At 37.6% G+C, this 19600-nt stretch overlaps 1 protein-coding gene across 1 annotated transcript in view; it reads right to left on the bottom strand.

The window, feature by feature from the left end:
* STAT4 (signal transducer and activator of transcription 4) overlaps window positions 1-19600 on the bottom strand; it is a 95216-nt gene that overhangs the window by 11444 nt on the left and 64172 nt on the right. The window contains exons 8-14 of the mRNA XM_045858090.1: window positions 18577-18728; window positions 16812-16970; window positions 15794-15886; window positions 12779-12838; window positions 12454-12471; window positions 12273-12366; window positions 10136-10180 (exon numbers count right to left, since the gene is read on the bottom strand). Of these exons, the coding sequence (XP_045714046.1) occupies window positions 10136-10180; window positions 12273-12366; window positions 12454-12471; window positions 12779-12838; window positions 15794-15886; window positions 16812-16970; window positions 18577-18728 (621 nt within the window). The remainder of the gene's footprint in view (window positions 1-10135; window positions 10181-12272; window positions 12367-12453; window positions 12472-12778; window positions 12839-15793; window positions 15887-16811; window positions 16971-18576; window positions 18729-19600) is intronic.

Raw genomic sequence — 19600 nt, 5'->3', positions numbered from 1 at the left:
TCTTTTTAATTTTTGGAAATTAGTCCCTTTGACTTACCAACTATTAATAAAGAAAGCTATATCTATATCTATATCTATATCTATATCTATATCTATATCTATATCTATATCTATATCTGTGTGGATATAGATATAGATATATAGATATAACAGAAATAAATCAGTGTCATAATGAATTTGTTTAGAAAGAAAGCAAAATTTTCTTCTGGTTAAACATGGTAGGCAGAAAACATATTTTCTCTGCTCCTAGAAACATCAAGAGCATAACAGCTGGAGTTTTGTTGACTTTAAAATAAAATAAAACTCTAATCCAGATCCCCTAGTGAGAGGTAGGGGAGTGTGGAGTGAGGGTGGCAATAAGGCTCCATGTGCCCTAGAACCAGGGGTCTGAAGCATTGAGCTCCTGAGGCTGGAGAATGAAGAGGGCTGAACAGGAGGAACGGTTATGAGCCCCAGTCCATGCAATGAGGTCCCACACCTCCCCAGCCCTGGTTGGGGGCAGGAGGTTTACTCTCTGGAGCTCATGAAGCAGAGGAACTAAAGAGGTTCTCTGCATTTTGGATATAAGATCAAACCAAAGGCAGAGGTGGGTGAGGTGCTTTGCTGAAGAGAGGAAGAGCCTATAAAAGTGTGTGGAGAACTCATGCCCCTTCCTCTGTTTGACATCTCCAGGAAAGATTCGGGAAGCAGACTAGACCTAGGGAGACAACTACAGACACTGCCTTTGGGGGTCCCTGAGTGAGAAAGCTGGGTCCTAATAACCACCCTTACAACTACAGTTCCCACCATGCACACAGAGTTTGCAGTTCTCAGTGTGCTTCTCTTAAACATAAACAGCAAGCCAACGATCACCAAACATTTGACAAAGCCTCCCACGTGAAATACAAATACAAAAATCAGCAACAAAGAACTCAGAAGAGAAAAATACAAAAAGCAAAGAGTTTAAGAAAAAATATAATAAAAATCAAAATAAAAATCAAGCTCAGTTTCATACTTCAGTTTAACAAATAAATGGCATGGGAAAGGGGCAAATCAACCCATTGTGACGAGGGGGCAGTGCTCAGATATCAACCATAAAGAGATCTTTTTGAGACAGTGGAGAAATTTAAACAAGTAATGACAATTTATTAAAGAAAGATTTTAATAAATTTATTATTTTTGGTTTTGTGACAAGCTATTGAGGTTAGGTTTTTAGAACTTCGTATCTTCTAGATAACAGATACCTACCAAAGTATCAGTTATTAAGATCCTATACTATCTAGAATTTTGAGTTCTCCAGAAAAAAAATGTGTGTGTATGGGGGGGAAATGGATGAAATAAAATAAGCAAAATGTTAATCGCTGTTGAATTATGGGTGATATATAAATGAAGGTTCATTATATTTCTTTCTATACTTTTGTATATATTTGTGTTGAATGTACTGGAAGTAATGTAGATACATAGAAGAGGGACACCCCAAAAACCAGAATTATCTTCTGGAGGGCAGGCCCCTTGTAGTACAGGCTCTCCCTGTTAGGTGAGTGTTCTAGGAACCCATCTGTATCAGTGTACCAGCTGGCATTATTGGGAGAGGGTGTGTTTGGCTTCAGTGAATTTTTTTGAAGACTCTTTCAACATGTTTGTCCATTTCATGTTGGATGAATTACTAGCCCACCTGCCAACACTGCACTGAGTGTTCAGCAGTTTTTGACCCAAAATGGCATGACCTTCATACCCCACCCTCCCCGTTTACCCTATCTTTCCCCACCCTCCTTGTTTACCCTATCTTTCCCCACGAGGCTTTTGTTTGTTTGTTTCCTTGGATGAAAAAGGTCCTTAAAGGGAAATGTTTTGCTGATGTGGAAGAAGTGAAAGAAACAAACAAACAAAAAAACAAATGGCAGAAACACTAAAAGGAATCAAAATCATTGCATTCAAAAATTGTTTTGGGCAGTAGAAAAAAGTCTCAGTAGGTGTATTGCATCAAATGGAGAGTACTTTGAAGGTGACTGTAGTTTAAACATGTAAGAATGAATACACAATTTTTTATAAATAAATTCTGGGTTTTTTGGGTCCTTCCTTATACAGTTTATTAAATAATTCTGAAAGATGTTTTTAAACCTTTATTAGTATCCTTATAGATGTAACAATAGATTACAGTAGTGAAACAAGAATAGGACGCTTTTGAAAGAAATATTTAGAAAGTAATAATAAATAATGAAAAATGCAATAAGATAAATATGCTCTGGCTGGTGTAGCTCAGTAGATTGAGTGCTGGCCTATAAACCAAAAGGTTGCCTGTTCAATTCCCAGTCAGGGCATATGCCTGGGTTTTGGGCCAGGTCCCCACTTGGGAGGTGTGTGAGAGCCAACCAATCAACGTATGTCAATGAAATCAATGCAACATGGTTGTTTCTCTCCCTCTCTTTCTTCCTCTCTTCCCCTCTCTCTAAAAATAAATAAATAAAATCTTTTAAAAATATATAATAAGAAATAGACAAGTTAGTAGAAGGAATGGAAGTAGAGTGAAAGAAATGTTCCAGAAAATAAAACAAAAAATGAAGAAATAAAAGGCAGGATAGAAAAGATAACAGAGAATTAGTATAAAAACTCCAACAACAAATCAACAGAAGTTCTAGAAAGAGAACAGAGAAAATGAAATAGAGGACATATCAAAGACAGAACCCAATGGTAACTTCTCATACCCTGCTGGTGGGAGTTTGTACAATCATTTTGGAAAATACTTTCTCAATATCTAGTAAAGGAGAAGATCCACTCCTTAAGATGATGGTGAAAGGAAATAAAACAAAAAACAATTGTGCAAAAGGATCAGGATACAATCTGTCCAGTTTGGAGAAACAAATGGAGGGTTCCTGGTGGGATGATGTCAAGAAAAAAGAAAAAGATAGAAATTCAGATTGACCTGTTTGACAAAATTTTCAAATTCTGAAGCAAAGTTTGGGGCTATATGAGTGACAAATACATAAAATAAATTGATCAAAGAAATTGAGGCAATAATGAATACAGAGAAAATGAAAAGCAATACAAGAATAGGAATACAATAATACTACACTACATGGCTCAGCTGTTAATAATGTTTTATGATCATAGATATGTAAACATTAAATGTTTTGACTAAATTAGAATATGTCATATAATGATACTATGAAGATTGGGAGAAACTGATAAGTATGGAGTGCTAGTATAAGAGAACCATAGCTAACTCTTTTATAGAAAGAGTGCAGGAGTTAAATGTACAAAACAAAAAATTAAGAAATGGCAGTATGATATCAGCATGATATTTACAGCCCCCCAAATAGTCACCTCTGGAGAGTACACTAGGCGTGGGAAGGAGTGGGACAGAAACTGCTGTTCTTCCCCGATGAAATGTCACAGCTCCTTGCTGTGTGCCCAGGACCATCAGCACTGGCATCACTGAGAGCTTGGTAGAGAAACAGGATCTCTGGCCTCATCCCAGTCCTACTGAGTCAGATGCTCAACAAGAACCCCAGGCAGAATTTGTGAGAAAATTATTCTCAATGTGGTATATCCACATGGTGTTTAGTCTCAAAAGAGAAGTGAGAAATGTGGAGATGGTGTAGAAAACTTAAACAATTTTTATAAATCAGCCCTGCGTGAAAATGTAAGCAGAAGTGGAATTATTTGGCTAGAAAAGTCAGGGTGGGGTTGGCGATGGCAGAGTCAGCCCTGGGAGGAAGGGAGATCTAATACTGAATATGTGGTGATGACAAGGCAGAACAGTTTGAGTAAATTTCAAATATTAAAAATAGTTCTGATATGAAGACATGAATAATAATTACATGAAGAAGACTTTGTTGACAGGGAATGTAAAATTTAGGATTTGTTACTGAGAAGGAAGTAGAGAATTAAAAACTCCTCTCTTTCGGGAGTGTCCAACCTTTTGGCATCTCTGTGTCACACATTAAATACACTGCAACACCTAATCACAAAAAATCTCATAATGTTTTAAGTAAATTTACAGTTTTGTGTTGGGCCATGTTCACAGCCATCCTGGGCTGCATGAAGCCCATGGGTCGCAGGTTGGACACCCCTGGTAGATCGATGTGGCACCTTACATTGCCTGTAGGTAGTTGCCTTCACTAGAATGGGTTTGTTTCTTACTGGGTTAGTAGAAAGTTATGTTAAGTGAAAATTTTGCACAAAAATCCCAGTATATTCAACACACCAAACAGACAGACCCTCACTCCCATCCCTTCCACCCCCTCAATTAAATCCCTAGCTGTTTCTTTGGTTGAGCATGAGATGAAGTAGTTGGCTTGTGTTTAGGCATAAAATTGAAAAAAAACCATGTTTTTTAAACAGTAGAAAATCTCATCGCCCTGTGAAATCCACAATTCCACATTCACTAACTGGTGGCTTTCACATTCTCACTGAATTCAATGGCAGGATGATACAGGCCTATGCAGAACCAGTGGAGAGGCCTGAGGCAAGCGCACAGATGGAGACCCACAGAGCATATGTCTAAATATTTAACCATCCCAAGTTAACAAACTGCTAAAATATAGCCTAGCCTCCTGCTTTGACATCTAAGCTTTCACATGACTGAACTGGCTAGGTTTTAACTTCTCCAAGTCTCGCTGGAACATGGTGGCTTGAGAGAGTGTGGTCATTCACCCCTGTGAGGGGCCTCGTGTGACTACTGTGGCCCCAAGGCCTAGGTGCTTGTGCCTAGGAGTGTTTTCATTGATGGTGACACCTGTGCTTAGGCAAGTGCACCTGGAGAAGAGGCCCTTGCAGGCCCTGGAAGTAGGCTCGGGGACTTTCAGGCTGGGAATTCTGGTCCTGGATTTTGGGTGAGCACGTTGCCTTGAACCCAGAGACATCTTCCTCTATAGAGAGGTGTGGCTGGAAGACAGCCAAAGGGAGCCTTTTTGAATATGAGGTCGCACCCCTCCCTGATTCTAGCTTCTATACTTTAATTTATATGGTTAACTGTATATATGATATACATTAATGATATGATCATTAATTATGGATAATTTCCTCAGATGTTTGAGTTATGGTACCCTTCCAAAGTGTGAAAGATTGAGACTCCACAAACAGAGCAATGGATGGAGCAAAGTTGTCTGTTAACTTTGTGTTTTAGGTATTACTTTACTGAACAAGAATGTGGAATGTGGATGGTGAGAGGTTTCCTCAGTGATTCAAACTAATTTCTAAGGTTTGCTTAAAATCCCTAATGCAATTGTGAGGCAGGCACATTTAGAACAAAATCCATCAAGGAAGCTGACTTACAATACACATGAGTGGAGAAAAGCAGCTGTGACAAAAGGGAGCATCACTGATTTTCAAAGCTTGCACGGCTACCACTCACAAGCTCCATTACTCTGTAAGTGCAGCCCGAGCCAGGGACACTGTTCCATTTTACATTCCCAGGATTCATGCCATTCAGATTAACAAAGTATCATAGGTAAGAAGCACCACTGATGTCTGTATTAAAGGCGTTCTAGTCATCTGAGATGATTATGGATTTAAAATATCCATACTTATGATACTTACATGACATTGAATATTATAACTGAATCAACTGTATTGTATTTCTAAAGAAAAGAATTGTACTTAATCTGCTAAGAAACTGGAAAACTGGCTGAACAACTTGAGCAGGATCCCACCTGGAAAAATACACAACCTCATGAAAAGCAGGGATGGATGCCACCACATCCTTTTTTGTTTCTCCTGCTCTGTGCCTGACACTACACCCTGAAATCTTAGAGTGTTAACAAATGGTTGTGGCTTTTGATTTGAAAGGAAACCTCTAAGTAAATATGACTGTGATAAGGATGATTTTCATCTGTTTCTTGCTCATGTCTTAACAAGCCATAATCTATGATAATGTTGCACAAGGAAAACTGTGTGCAATAGACCAAAATTACAGTACTACATTAAATTTATGAATATTCATTAAGTACCTATCATGGGCTAGTCACTGAGTTAGAAGCTGGGAAACAATTATAAGAGGGGAAATAATGGTACAATCACATGAACTGTACCTTTGTCACAGGATCGTAACAAATGAATGTAAATTGACAATGAACTCTCAGCTCATAAAATAAGGGGACTGTATGAAGGGTATTGTATGAAAGAATCTACATTGTTAGTATTTTTCTTGTACTGACATCTCTATTTTAAAAAAGCATTGCAACTACTTAAATTAGTTCAGGAGGAAATCCATTGCCAGTGAAAATGCCTGGGTTAGTCGGAGCGTGAGTCGTGTGCTTGTGTTTGACAAGACCGAGCCTTGCAGGAACACCTTTTTGGCTATTTTGTTAAGTGAAACTCATCCAGGCTTTACTAATAGCCTCTTGTGCCTTGTGCCTTTCCACCACATAAACAACATTACTTAACACCTCGGTCTGTGGCTAAAACTGTCATTTATTAGTTAAAGCCTGCTGACAAAGGACAAACTGAGCGACTGCTATTCCAGCTTTCCTGTTCAAACAGTTTCAACATCCCAACAGTCACTCTTAGCTGCCTTTCTGAGGACCTTCAGGAAATGTTGCTCTGGGAATGTTTACTTTATAGGGACAGACTAATGCCCTCAAAGTCTGACCACTGCTAGGCAATGCAATTGTTTCTTTATGGTGACCCTTACAAGAAAAAAACAAAGGTAGGAGACAGAGGCAGTATTTCTAACTTTGCTTTTGTGACGATGTGTCTACAGATTCCTCAAGGGGTGTTATAAAATTCCAAAGCAAATTCTTAGACTTAAATTTATTTAAAAAAATCTAAAGACCCCACTCTGTGTTGCAGCTTTGTGGGTTATGGACTCTTAGAGAAAGGAGCTTCAGGGATTGTCCAGTCCAATAGTTTTCAAGTGTTTTTATTAACATTGGAACATATTCTTAAAAGGAAATTTCCTTCCTGGGTTCCAATCTGTAGAACACGTAAAACAGAGCTCCACCTTTCACCAACACTAATCCAGAGGCTGATAATCTAGAGGTTGATGAAGACCAGATGATCATGGTGCTCCGAGGTTTCAGGGACCTGGAGCCATTAGAGGGATTGTGCTCAGGGGCCCTTGAAAGGGAATGTTTCCAGCCAAGCCCTTTGGCAGATGGGCAAAGAAGGCTGGGGATCAGCAATTTGTCCTGGGTCAGATATACCTCCTTTTCAGCATTTCCCCACCAGAGTAAATACACTACCTACTGTTTACGGAGGGGCCAGCCTGGCGGGCTGATGAGGAGCACCTAGAGCAGATGTCTGCGCAGCTTATCACAGTTGACTCTCACATACAACATCTCATTTCATTCTCCCAACAAAGCCATGAACAGCAGATTAACTCGACCCCCATTTTACAGATAAGGAAACTGGGAGTTAGTGAGGTTACAGGCTTGTGCAAGGTCAACTGCCTTTCTGAAGCAGTGGCCAACAGGATCTACTTCTATGAGCCCACTGATGTCTGCAGGAGGTAAGGGAGAGGTAAACAACATTTTCTGAGGAAACATTATATTAACTTCCTTCTAAAACCTTGTAAGGATTCTGGTGCAAGGTAGCTGCGTGATTTCTGAGTGGGTGGATGCCACAGCAGCTGCAGTTGAAGCAGAGAGGAAAGGATGAGATGCTACCTGCAAACAGGGAAAGATCTCCCTCATAGGAATCCCAGCAAATGGAGGGGGCATGACGAGGTGAAGGGGTGGGAGGCTATCAAAGGGGAGTACCAACCAGCACAGCTTCTTCCAGGGAAGGTTTTACGATCCCAGAGGTAGCACGGTTTCATGCCCAAGAGCACAGACATGGGAGCCAAGGTTTGGTTCTTCACCCTACCACTCTGTCCCAGTTTGCCTAACTGAAATAAGTACCATGCAAATAGCATTGCTTCATGGCGGTGTTCCAAGAGTTACACAAATCAATGTTGGTGAAGCTTGCAGCTAGTGCCCAGTGTACAGTAAAAGTCGCAGGAGGATTTTTAAAAATAAATTTTTATCAGGATGTGAATTCTTGATACAGGTAAACAACAGCTCACAGAGAAACAGGTACTATCTGGAGTTTAAAATAATGAGGTTATAATCTCTTAGTTTCCTGTTTTCCTGAAATTTTGGTTACTTCATTTCCTGGTATCATGACTTCATGAACCCCACTACACCACCAGATCTTCCCCAGCTCTTTTCTGGCTTTCCTTTGGTTGCCTCCACTGCCTGGCTAAGCCCCTGATTCATTAGTTCATTCTTCTGAGCCCACTTTGGTACATTGTGACTTTTCAATTGTTTCCGTAGCATATAAAATGATGTTCAAGTCTGTGTGGTTTTTAAGTGTACTTAGGAGTCATACTAAAATTCTATCAGCAGGGGGAGCTCAAAGAATACCTTAAGATAAAATTATCCTGATTTGACAAACATGATAAAAAAGGGAAGAAATAAAAGCACTCTGATATCTACTGTACAATTTTGTTATTAATTAGAAACTAAGAGGAAATAAGTTCAAATTAATATGAGCAGACAGTGTTAATAAGACTGGTTGGTTTTTCTATAGTAGAAAATGATCTACATAGATTTCTGTCTCTGGGGAAATCCAAGATTCTGATTTTATATTCATAATGATGAAAATATACTAAATAGTTGAGCTATTCAGATTATGACCATTTGATTTTTTTTTACTTAAGAAGAATTCAGAAGCATTGTGTTAAATCTATTCAGACTCAGTCGATACTCTTCAGGTATGTCACGCAGCATGAAATGCCATTTATAACTCTGGCCAAAATTCCAGTGAGGGGGTGAAATGGGCTTTTATTTATAATGTGCTAGTGTTTCAATCAGGAAGTTTGGAAAACCTTTATGGATTTCTATAAGGTAGGGAGAATAACTCCCACTTCCTTGGGTTACTGGAATATTCTTAAACTCAAAAGCTGTGCTCAGGTGATACCTGGGCAGTGGAGACCTGTTCGCAGCTCTGCCCCTAGCCAAGGTGCTGCCCTGGCTGGGAGGAAGGCTTAGCTCATCTTGGGCAGAGCTGTGTTATTTGCCAAATGATCTTTAGAGACTGAAGAATTCTTGGAAGGAAAAATGTGGAGCATTGGACTTGTTTGATGGATCTTTGTGATTTTGTGGGGCGGGTTATATTGATTATAGTGCAATGTCCGATTTATAAAGTGCTTTTTTCTTCCCAATAATTCAAAGAGATTTCTCATAGGAGCTGGGAAGTATAAAGCCAGCAGATAGGGTCCACACACCAATCACACCAGAAATAAACCTCGCTGCTTTCTAACTGCATTGTGTAGATGCTCTTACCCATGCAGTGTCTCTGAGCAGAGAGTGCTGGGCAGTACTAGACTGATCTCTTAGAGGGGAAAAAATGCAGTATTTCTCCAACAGATCATTTGCTGAGGGTCACATTTTCAGTCACTGTCAGAATAGAGTCGAACCCAGGTTTTCTAATTCTAAATATGTAGGACACAGACATATGCCCTAGTTTCTAGACAAGCCAAATGGATGATCTCCAAGACCACTCCCAAGCCAAGACTGGACCCCTCTATCATTTACTGACTCAAATGTGAATGCTTGGACTGCACCCATTTGTTCTTTTGATCAATTAATTCAGTAAAAAGCAAACCGTAAACATAAAAGCAAGGCAATTGATACCATGAAATAATAGGACTTTTTCACCAGTAGTTTTCACATAATATGTTATGATGTTTGAGACTTACCTCTTATTTGCAGAAAATGAGTGATTTTAAGGTATTTTACAACAATAGAGGAGTGACTAAAGAAAGTACGGCATACCTGTAAAATGTAACATAATACAACTACTTTAAATCATGTTCTCCAAGAGTATTAAAGGTCATGGAAAGCTGTTCACCTTAAATTACTATATGAAAAAAAGCAGGTTATGAAACAGTGTACACATATTTATTTTAAAGTAATATATGCATCAAGTTTAGACTGATGTGAACCAAATTGTTCATAGTCATTTCCTTAGAAGGGTGCTACTATATGCTATTTCCTCCTTTTTAAAACAAAATTTCTTATACTGCCGCAATTATCAAGCTTTACATTTGTAATCAGAGAAACATGAATTTGACTTTACATAAAAATATAAAGGGCAGTTTAAGAGCTTTGTAAAAATAAGATGTTATATAATTATTTTCTAGAAAAACTCTTAAGGAGAAAACATTTCCTACCTCATTTCCTTTGCTTCCAGCACTGGACTTTATTTCTTTTGGTTGCTTTGTAAAAGAAAACAACAGTGTTTACATGGAGAAGCATTATCAGCTAAATACCAAGTTGGTTGTACCTATTGCAGCAATTTTCTTGGTCACACTTTCGACAGTAGCCCAGATGTCTTCTACCTCATGGAAACCTGACAGAAGTGCCCACAGCCAACAGATAGAAGCTTCTTGTTTCACCTCATAGGATGCCAGTTCAGACACTTCCACTGAGATAAGTGAGAAGGTGGGATAACATTAAGACTGTGTTTTTTCAGCCGATATTTTAGAAAGAGGAAATCAGGTTGGAATGTTTTAAAATTTCTTCAACACTCCTTTGAACCTGGAAAGTACCATCTGAGCTAAGCCGTGAAGATTCCCAGTCCCTGTGACAGACAGTTTAACACAGAGGACTGGGAAATAAAAGATGGGGCAGGGTGCCACCTGGTACGGTGAGTAATAACGTCAGAGGAGAAGGAGATTTACTGACACAAAAATGTTCATGACAGGAACTTAATTAAAAAAAGACAGAAAACAAATTATATAGTGTGCACAATCTCATCTGACTTAAAAAAATCTCATCTGATATGAAAAAAGAATAGAAACAAAAATAAGGATGTTAATAGTGTTGCCTCAGGTTGGTGGGATTACAGGTGATCTTTAATTTAAAAAATTTTGCTTCTCTGCCCTGACAGGGGTCACTCAGTTTGTTGGGCCTTGGCACACAAAGTGAAAGGTCACTGGGTCAATTCCTGGTCAGGGTACATGCCTGGGTAGAGGTTCAGTCCCCAGTTAGGACATGTATAAGAGGCAATAGATCGATATTTCTCTCTCACATAGATGTTTCTCCCCCTCTTTTTCCCTCTCCCTTACCCTCTTTCTAAAAATAAAAAATAAAATTAAAAAGAATTTTGCTTCTCTGATTTTCTACATTTACTTTTGTATTAAGAATGATTAAAGTTATACAAAAAATAATACATATGAAAATGCTTTGAAACTACAACAGTGTAAAAAGTAAGATTTTCTTATTTTATATATTATATGTGCTAAAATAATAACCTAACCACTTTTTGGTATGTTCCTTGTCCTTCCTTTTTCACATGACTTTTTTGAGGGAGTCAGACATCTCTAAGTTAAGGGCCTCTTACTGCTTTACTAATTTATTAGCAAACATTGCATATTATTGAAAATTCCTTGAGGATAGAAATTAAACCTAAGTAAAAAAAATACTAGTTATAAGGATGTATAACATATGACTCCTTATTACATTTTATTTGACAGTCTCACATGGCAGGGTTCAGGTAAAAAGAAATCTACTTTTCAATACTGAAAACCAATCAAAAACAAAACTCAAAAAAAACCCCCAAACAAACCAACCCAGCATAAATTCATGTATGCAGATACCTTTCTGTTAACATAAATTTTTTTATCTTTTAAAAACAGACCTTTGAGGCTGATTCAGGGGTGTTCCAATATTCAGGTGAGATACTTCCTAAATGTTAACAAACCAGATAAGTGACATGTTTCTGGTGAGAAAAGCAATAGGGTCTTTGGGAATCTGAGAACTATGCAAAGAATTAGAATGAAAGCAAGAAGAGAACTCTAGGTTAAGAGGAAGTGGTAAAAACAAGAAGCAACAGGATGAGGCTGGGTCAGAAGCTTTCTAGACATGCCAAGCCACACTATGCAATTGTCATACAAGGAACATCCTATTTCCCTCCAAGCTAATTCTCCTAAAATGAAAATGTCTAGCCAGACTTGTTCCTGGATATCATTTCTTAAGAGAACTTAAAAAAGTGAGCCCAGGAATGTCCATCCATTATAAGATGAATTACTTCTGTCATTACCACCAAAATCTATGGACCAATTTCTATATATATTTAGGTACTACTTCACCTTTGTTAAGACCTCAGACCTTCTGAGTTTAGCTTCAGTGTTCCTTCTACCATATTAAATTCTTCAATAATGGCATGTTTTATTTCCCAATATGTCCCTTACCCTCACACAAGGAACACTAGGAAACAACATATATTGAGTTACAAGGTCTGATGGTAAAAATCTGTCTGATCTGAAAAAAAAAGCTTGTATAATTTTACTGTGTAAATTTACTCACCAAATGTCGAAATTCTACTGAGAGACTCCCATTGGAAGATTCTTCGATGGACATGGCTTTGACATGAGTTCCACAAAGGACAAATCTTCGATTACTAAAGAGGAAATCTTAGCTATTTACATGATCACAGGTAAAATATATTTATGAGAACAGCAAAAAAGTTCTAAAGTAAATGTCTTACCTTAGAGTTGAAGCATTCCTGCAAAACCAAGAAGATTCTTTAAAATAAGCTATTTAATAGACCTAGTAAAAACTTTCTGTGATACTTTAGACTCAGAGGATAGTATATAAACCTTCATTTCAAGACTTTATAGTAAAATATTAAAAATAAGGCTTCCTTGAAGTTTGGTTGAATGTTTGAACTTCAAAGTCAAATATCTGAAGCACATTGATAGGTAATGTTAGAGAAGTAAATTTAAAAGTTTGAAATGATTCAATAAAATAAGGACAATTCTTTTTTTAAAAGTCTTACATTTTCATGTTTCAAAATGAAATTAGATACTTACTTGTCAATTGATGCTTTCACCTTTACCTGATAGTTTAGTTCTGGCAATTTTATCAGTAGTCTGGAAAGACATAAAGAATCAGACTTCTGGTCAAGATGGATGTGTAGGTAAATATGCCTTACCTTCTCGCACAACTATAGCAAAAAATACAACTGGACTACAAAACAAATATCATGCAGAATTGTCAGAAAATTGAGCTATGTGGAAATCTGACAACCAAGGATTTAAAGAAGCCACATTCATCCAAACTGGTAGGAGGGGCAGAGATGCAGAAATAGGAACCAGAGGGCCCACATCCACATGTGGAGGATAAAACTTGGGAAGGATACCTTAGGAAAAAAGGATCCCAGCCTCAGATCAGACCTCCCAGCCCAGGGTTCCAGCACCAGGAAGATAAGTCCCCATAACTTCTGGTTGTAAAAACCAGTGGGGATTGGAACAGCAGAAGAAACTGTGGGATTTTCAAGAGACAACTCTTGAAGGGCCCACAATGGACTTAGGACTCCTACAGACCCACCTGATCTGGGATTCAGCACCAAGGCAACAGCTGGAAGGGCACCATGGTATACAGGGAGAAAGTGAAGTGCGAGTACTGGGAGGCAGCTTCTTTCCTGGAAGAACTGCAAAGGCCAGGCAGCAGCATTTTCCCCTTGCCCAGCCCTCTCTCACACAGAGCAATAGAGCAGTGACATGGGTTGCCCCACCCTGGTGGTTACCTAATGCTCTATTCCATACAACTTAACAGGTGAGCTTTTCTATAATAAGCCACACTACTAAGACAGGGAGTCAAAGCAGCTCTACCTAATACACAGAAACAAAGACAAGGAGGCTGTCAAAATGAGGAGACAAAGAAATGTGGTCCAAAGAAAAGAACAGAACAAAATTCCAGAAAAAGAACGAAATGAAATGGAGATAAGCAACCTATCAGATGCACAGTTCAAAACACTGTTTATCAGGATGTGCCAGGAACTCATTGGATACTTCAGCAGCATAAAAAAGTTGCAGGTAGAAATGAAGGTTACATTAAGTGAGACAAAAATCTACAGGGAACCAACAGTGGAGAGGATGAAGCCAAGAATCAAATCAACAATTTGGAATACAAGGAAGGATAAAACATTCAATCAGAATAGCAGAAAGAAAAAGGAATTAAAAAAAAAAACAAGATTAGGCTTAGGAACCTCTGGGACATCTTTAAAGGTACCAACATCCAAATCATAGGGGTGCCAGAGGAGAAGAGAAAGAGCAAGAAATTGAAAATTTATTTGAAAAAATAATGAAAGAAAACTTTCCTGATTTGGTGGAGGAAATAGACATACAAGTGCAGGAAGCACAGAGAGTCCCAAACAAGATGGATCCAAAGAGGATTATAGCAAGACACATCATAATTAAAATGCCAAAGGTTAAAGATAAAGAGAGAACCTTCAAAGCTGCAAGAGAAAAGCTGATAGTTACCTACAATGGAGTTCCCATAAGACTGTCAGCTGATTTCTCAAAAGACACTCTGCAGGCAAGAAGGGACTGGCAAGAAGTATTCAAAGTGATGAAAAGCAAGGACCTTCAATTACTTCAAGGACCTGGATTACTCTACCCAGCAAAGCTATAATTTAGAATTGAAGGATGGATAAAGTGTTCCCAGACAAGATACAACTAAAGGAGTTCATCGTCACCAAGCCATTATTACATAAAATGGTAAAAGGAATTACATAAGAAAAAGAAGAAGATCAAAACAATGAACATTAAAGTGGCAATAAATTCACAACTATCAATAATTGACTCCAAACAACAAACTAAGCAGAACAGGAACAGAATCATAGATATGGAGATCATTTGGAGGGTTATCAGTTGGGAGGAGGAAGAGGGAGTATGGGGGGATAGGTACAGGGATTAAGAAACACAAATTTATAGGTACAAAATAGACAGGGGGATGTTAAGAACAGTATAGGTAATGGAGTAGTCAAAGAACTTATACGCATGGCCCATGAACATGAACTAAGGCAGGGAGGATTGCTGGAGGGAATGGGGGTACCAGGTGAAAGGCAAAGTGGGGGTGAAATTAGGACAACTATAATAGCACACTCAATAAAATATATTTTAAAAAATAAAGATTAAAACTCAATAAAACTGAAAAAATAAAATAAAAACAGAATTCTAATAGTGGTATGTGATCAGGGGCCCTGTCAGGGAACCCTTAAATCACCATCAACTTTCCTGAGGTGAACTAATGATTCGTAATTTAAAACTTTGGGGCCCTGGAAATTGAAGCATGATGAAAATTTTTGAAAGTTCAAATGCAAACTCATTATTTTAAGTGTCATTATGGAAAACTATACCTTTTGGTTGCTGATACTAATGGGAAGGATCAAATACATAGATAAAGCAACAATAACACAAAAGTCCTATGTTTTTAGATCAGGTATATAGTAAATATGTACTAAAAATGTAGTGTTGAGTGTTTTCTCAGAAAATCTAATAAGCTAGTTGCTGGGTAGTCACAGGGGAAGAATATGCCACTGTATTTCCTGGTTAGGACATTTGCAGCCTTCCCGATCTGTCTCCAGTATATCTTCTTAATTCTACCACTGCCTTGCTCCACATGCTTGTGAAACAGGCCCAGGAAGTCATTATCGCCTTAGTCTTCCTCTCTTGCCATCCTGCTCTCCTTTGCCTCTGCTCTTCCCTCAAGGTCCTTCCTCACAGCGACCGCAAGGCATCCTCTAGTCTCTGCAGCCTTCTCTCAAGTCCATCTTTTCAGCAGTTAATTCCATGATGCTCAATGTTGTGTGATTCATGCTTTCATCTTAAATCCTTCATGCACTTGTCTTTATTGTCATACTCTTTACCAACAGAGAACCTCATCTTAAGATTTCTGTTATTTCCCACAGCTTAGTGCTGGGCAACCAGGAGGTACTCAATAAAGAATAACTGAAGGAAAGGCACAATAAGAGAAATTAATCTAAATTACATAGTGGCTTTGGCTCCATAAACATATGAAATGATAGAAAACATTCTGCCTACCTTAGCTTTACTGTGAACTGAATGAGAGTCTTAAGTACCATCGGCCGCTGAGGGTGTGTTGGCATGCATGGCTGTCGTTCAACCACAAATGAGCTAGAGTAAAAGGAAATAAAGCATGTCGTTTGCAAACACTGAAAATATCGGCAGGCTGAAAACCACAGAGGAACAGGATGCTGTCCCCTTACAAGGACCAAACTCCCTACATTTAGAAGACATTCAAACCTCCATTAAAACTCAGATATTTCCAAAGATTTCTTATTAATAACTGCCAGGGGATGGGAAAATGTTTAAAGATTGCCTTTAAGTAACAATAGTAATTAATTTAATTGTTATAATTGAGTCAAGAATAAAAGCTCCTATCTATTTTATCATACTAAACATAAAATAGAAAGTTAATTTCATGACAGTTTTGAACTAGATTTTAGGATTTCCGGTACACATCAGCATTTTTTCTTTAGATGAGCATATAAACATAAATATATTCTCTATGCTCCATTTCTTGTATATGTACTTAAAAAAATCCTTGAAATCTTTTCTAAATGTTGAAAAATGAACTTTAGGTGGGTGGTGTGCTTGGCTCATGGAAAGGTGAGTCAGTTGATAGGGGAAATATGGATGAATAGTAAAGAGTAGAAATGTTTCTGGAACTCTCTGGAGCTTTAATTCAGTTTACCCTGAGGCTCGTTGTTTAGTTCCCTACCACTCCTTCACCTTAACACCAAAACTCCAGTTAGGGTGTCCTTACAGCCCCACAGGACTGAAGCTGCCATGAGACATTTAAATGGATAACACTTCTTTTTTAAAAGATTTTATTTCTTTATTTTTAGTGAGAGGGGAATGCAGGGAGAAAGAGAGGGAGAGAAACATCAATGTGTGGGTGCCTTTTCCATGCTCCCAACTGGGGACCTGGCCTGTAACCCAGGCATGTGCCCTGGCTGGGAATCGAACCAGTGACCCTTTGGTTTGCAGGCTGGCACTCAATTCACTGAGCCACAACAGCCAGGGTGATAAAACTTACTTCTTAAAAAGGTTGTAGATCAAGAAGGTGACTCTTTCTAGCAGGTGTGGTCTTTGCACGGGGATGGGATCACCTTCATATGTCATTTTGGTAGATTGCTCCTCTAATTTCTCCAATTGTCTTTTGAGTTGAAACAGACTTTCTGCCAATAGTGTGAAGCTATTAAACAGCAAATGAAAATAACATATAGTTTTTTCATTTAATCTACCATTTTAACTATTCACTATATTTAGCCAATATTAAAATATTAAACTAAGTTAATCACTGAATTCCATTAAAGATTAGTGACAGTTCCCTATATTTTTCCTTAACCCATTTTCTTCTAAGATGCATGACACAATGTTAAATGTTTTGAGTGCTTTCTAATTTATACCTTTAGTTACAGAAAAGAAATCCCTGTTAAATATCCTTTGTTTAACATATACAAGTCTGTCAAACATATAGATGCTGAGAATTTGGCACTCGCTAAAGAACAAAGAAAGAGAAAAATTAAAACTTTAAAAATACATGGTATGAAGAATGTTAAGTGTAAGAATGCTAGAGAAGAAAAACAGTATAAAACAAACATGTTTTTTATAACCCTAGATATTAGCCTAGGACTTATCAATGGAGATCTCTGGAGAAAGGTATCTGCTAGGAGTTTTCCTCACTATGTGGTGATCTCACCTCAGAAATGAAAGTGGGAGTTTGGACCGAAAGTCTAAGGAAGGGACGCTGTAAATGTTGGACACTGCAAGGACCTCCAGCTACAGAGGAGGCAGAATGTCTTGACAGACTTGGTAAGTCCATTTGGTCATGATAGCAGCTCTTCCAGCTAAAAAGTTTATTCCCCACATAACACTGTGGAAAGAACTGTCAACGCCCCCCTGTCCCCCCCCCGCCACACACACTGAATTTGGTATGGGCATCATTTTATCTCTCCCTTCATTCTTTATCTTGTTTTCATAACAACAGAGTACAGTAAAGTTAGAGAAACAATGTTTCTCCCCACAGAAAATCGGTATGTTCCAAAAAGAACCCAATTCTTTACTTCTTTTGAGAAGCATGAGCTTTTTGTGCAAGTGGCCCCAGTTACTACATATTTTAATTGTATTGAGCTATACTCTTTGAAAACAATTTTACATTTCTGTTGAACACGTTCCTTGTTGAAATTATATTCTCTAATTTTTCTTTCAATCACATAGTTTTATTTTTGCACTAATGAAGGGGAAAACCCATCAACATTTTTTTCTTCTAGTACAAAGGATTGAATCTAAATATGATTGTGTATGTGCATACATAGATAGCAGATGCCATGTTGCATTAGCCCTTTGAGATTTTTCATTTAAATACAAAAATAAATTGCTTTGTTAAAAACACAGACCAATGTTTAATTCTGGCATCTTAATATACACCTTTAAAAACTGAGATATCTTTTCAAGATTTTGAAGCTAGTGTTTCTTATGTTTTTAAAGTAAGCATATTTATTGCTGGTTTCAAAAATTCATGAGTCTTTTAAGATTGGTATATAAGAAAATTAAGCAATTCTTATGCATTTTATAGATTTCTATAGATGTTTTCTTTTTCTCTCCAAAAGAATAAAAGTTAAGAACATGTATACAATTATATCTGTTTGTTTTCAACTATAGAGTTCCCTTCTGCTAATAAACGGTTAATAAGCTTAATGAATTAACATTCTGGTCTAAGTCTGCATTATCTGGCTTCATGACACTGAAGTTTTGTACTTCCTGTGGTTTTCACTAGAAACTGAAGTCAATGGTTTTACCAGTTTTGGAGCTGGTCGAGCCCATTATGGAGTGGACCACCGATGCAGGCAACTTGCTGCCGCCTCTTCCAGTCTTGGAGCTCTTCTATTAGCATACTATTCATTAACAAGTCTGTTTCATTTACTATTTGTGTCATCTTACTGAGGGCTTCCTAAAAACAGAGATGACTACTGAAAAGATTTTTAGGAGACACAATCTAAGTCACTTATAACTGAACCTATAAAACAATTTGTCTGACCTAGGAGATAAAAGGCTTGCTTAAAATTTTGACCAAATATTTTACCAAATACCATGTTCCATTTGCCATACTACTGCCTTTTCAAACAATTAAGTTATAATAAAATGATGAAAAGCATGGTCACAGTTAATATCCTCTTAATATCCTAAAATATTCTCATACTATCATTGAATTTGTAACACCTGTGACAATATTGAATCTTGTAGTCATAAAGCCATATATCTGCTTTTAAAAAGATACTTATAAGTTGAATTTATATTCTTATAATATGTTTATGCATTTATTTTAAAATGTACTGACTAAAATTTGAGTCTTTTTGTATTAGTTTTTATTAGTACTTTATCTGGGTTTTGGGAGGCATAGTGGAGACACATAATTGTTAAAGGTCCAGGAATTAGAACATGTGAATTCGTACCCTGGTTTTGCCACAAGCTATGTGAATTTGGATAAACCATTTAACTTTGCTGGAACTTGGGCTTATGATGCATGCAATCAGATGAATAGGCTAAATTATTTCCAAGGTTCTTCTCTCCTGAAAATCTTATTCCTAAAGTTGAATAAGATAGCATGCATAAAACATACAGTATATATTTATTATGCATAAAACATTAAGTTTTTCTTGAATTAATGATCTGCTTGTTTAAAATCTGATATATAACTGTTTAAGTTTATAACAGGGTAAAATAAATTTCATATTTGTTTGTGCTCACACAAATCCCTGCATAAAAAATGGAACTGAACATTTAGAAATAAAGTATTGATTTTTCAGTTACTGGTTAAATTTC

This window comes from Phyllostomus hastatus, unplaced genomic scaffold (genome assembly GCF_019186645.2).
Source record: "Phyllostomus hastatus isolate PE091 unplaced genomic scaffold, TTU_PhHast_1.1 phas_contig_1, whole genome shotgun sequence".
Taxonomy (NCBI): Eukaryota; Metazoa; Chordata; class Mammalia; order Chiroptera; family Phyllostomidae; genus Phyllostomus; species Phyllostomus hastatus.
The sequence above is the reverse complement of the archived record's forward strand: the minus strand, read 5'-3'. Positions and strand labels throughout refer to the sequence as shown.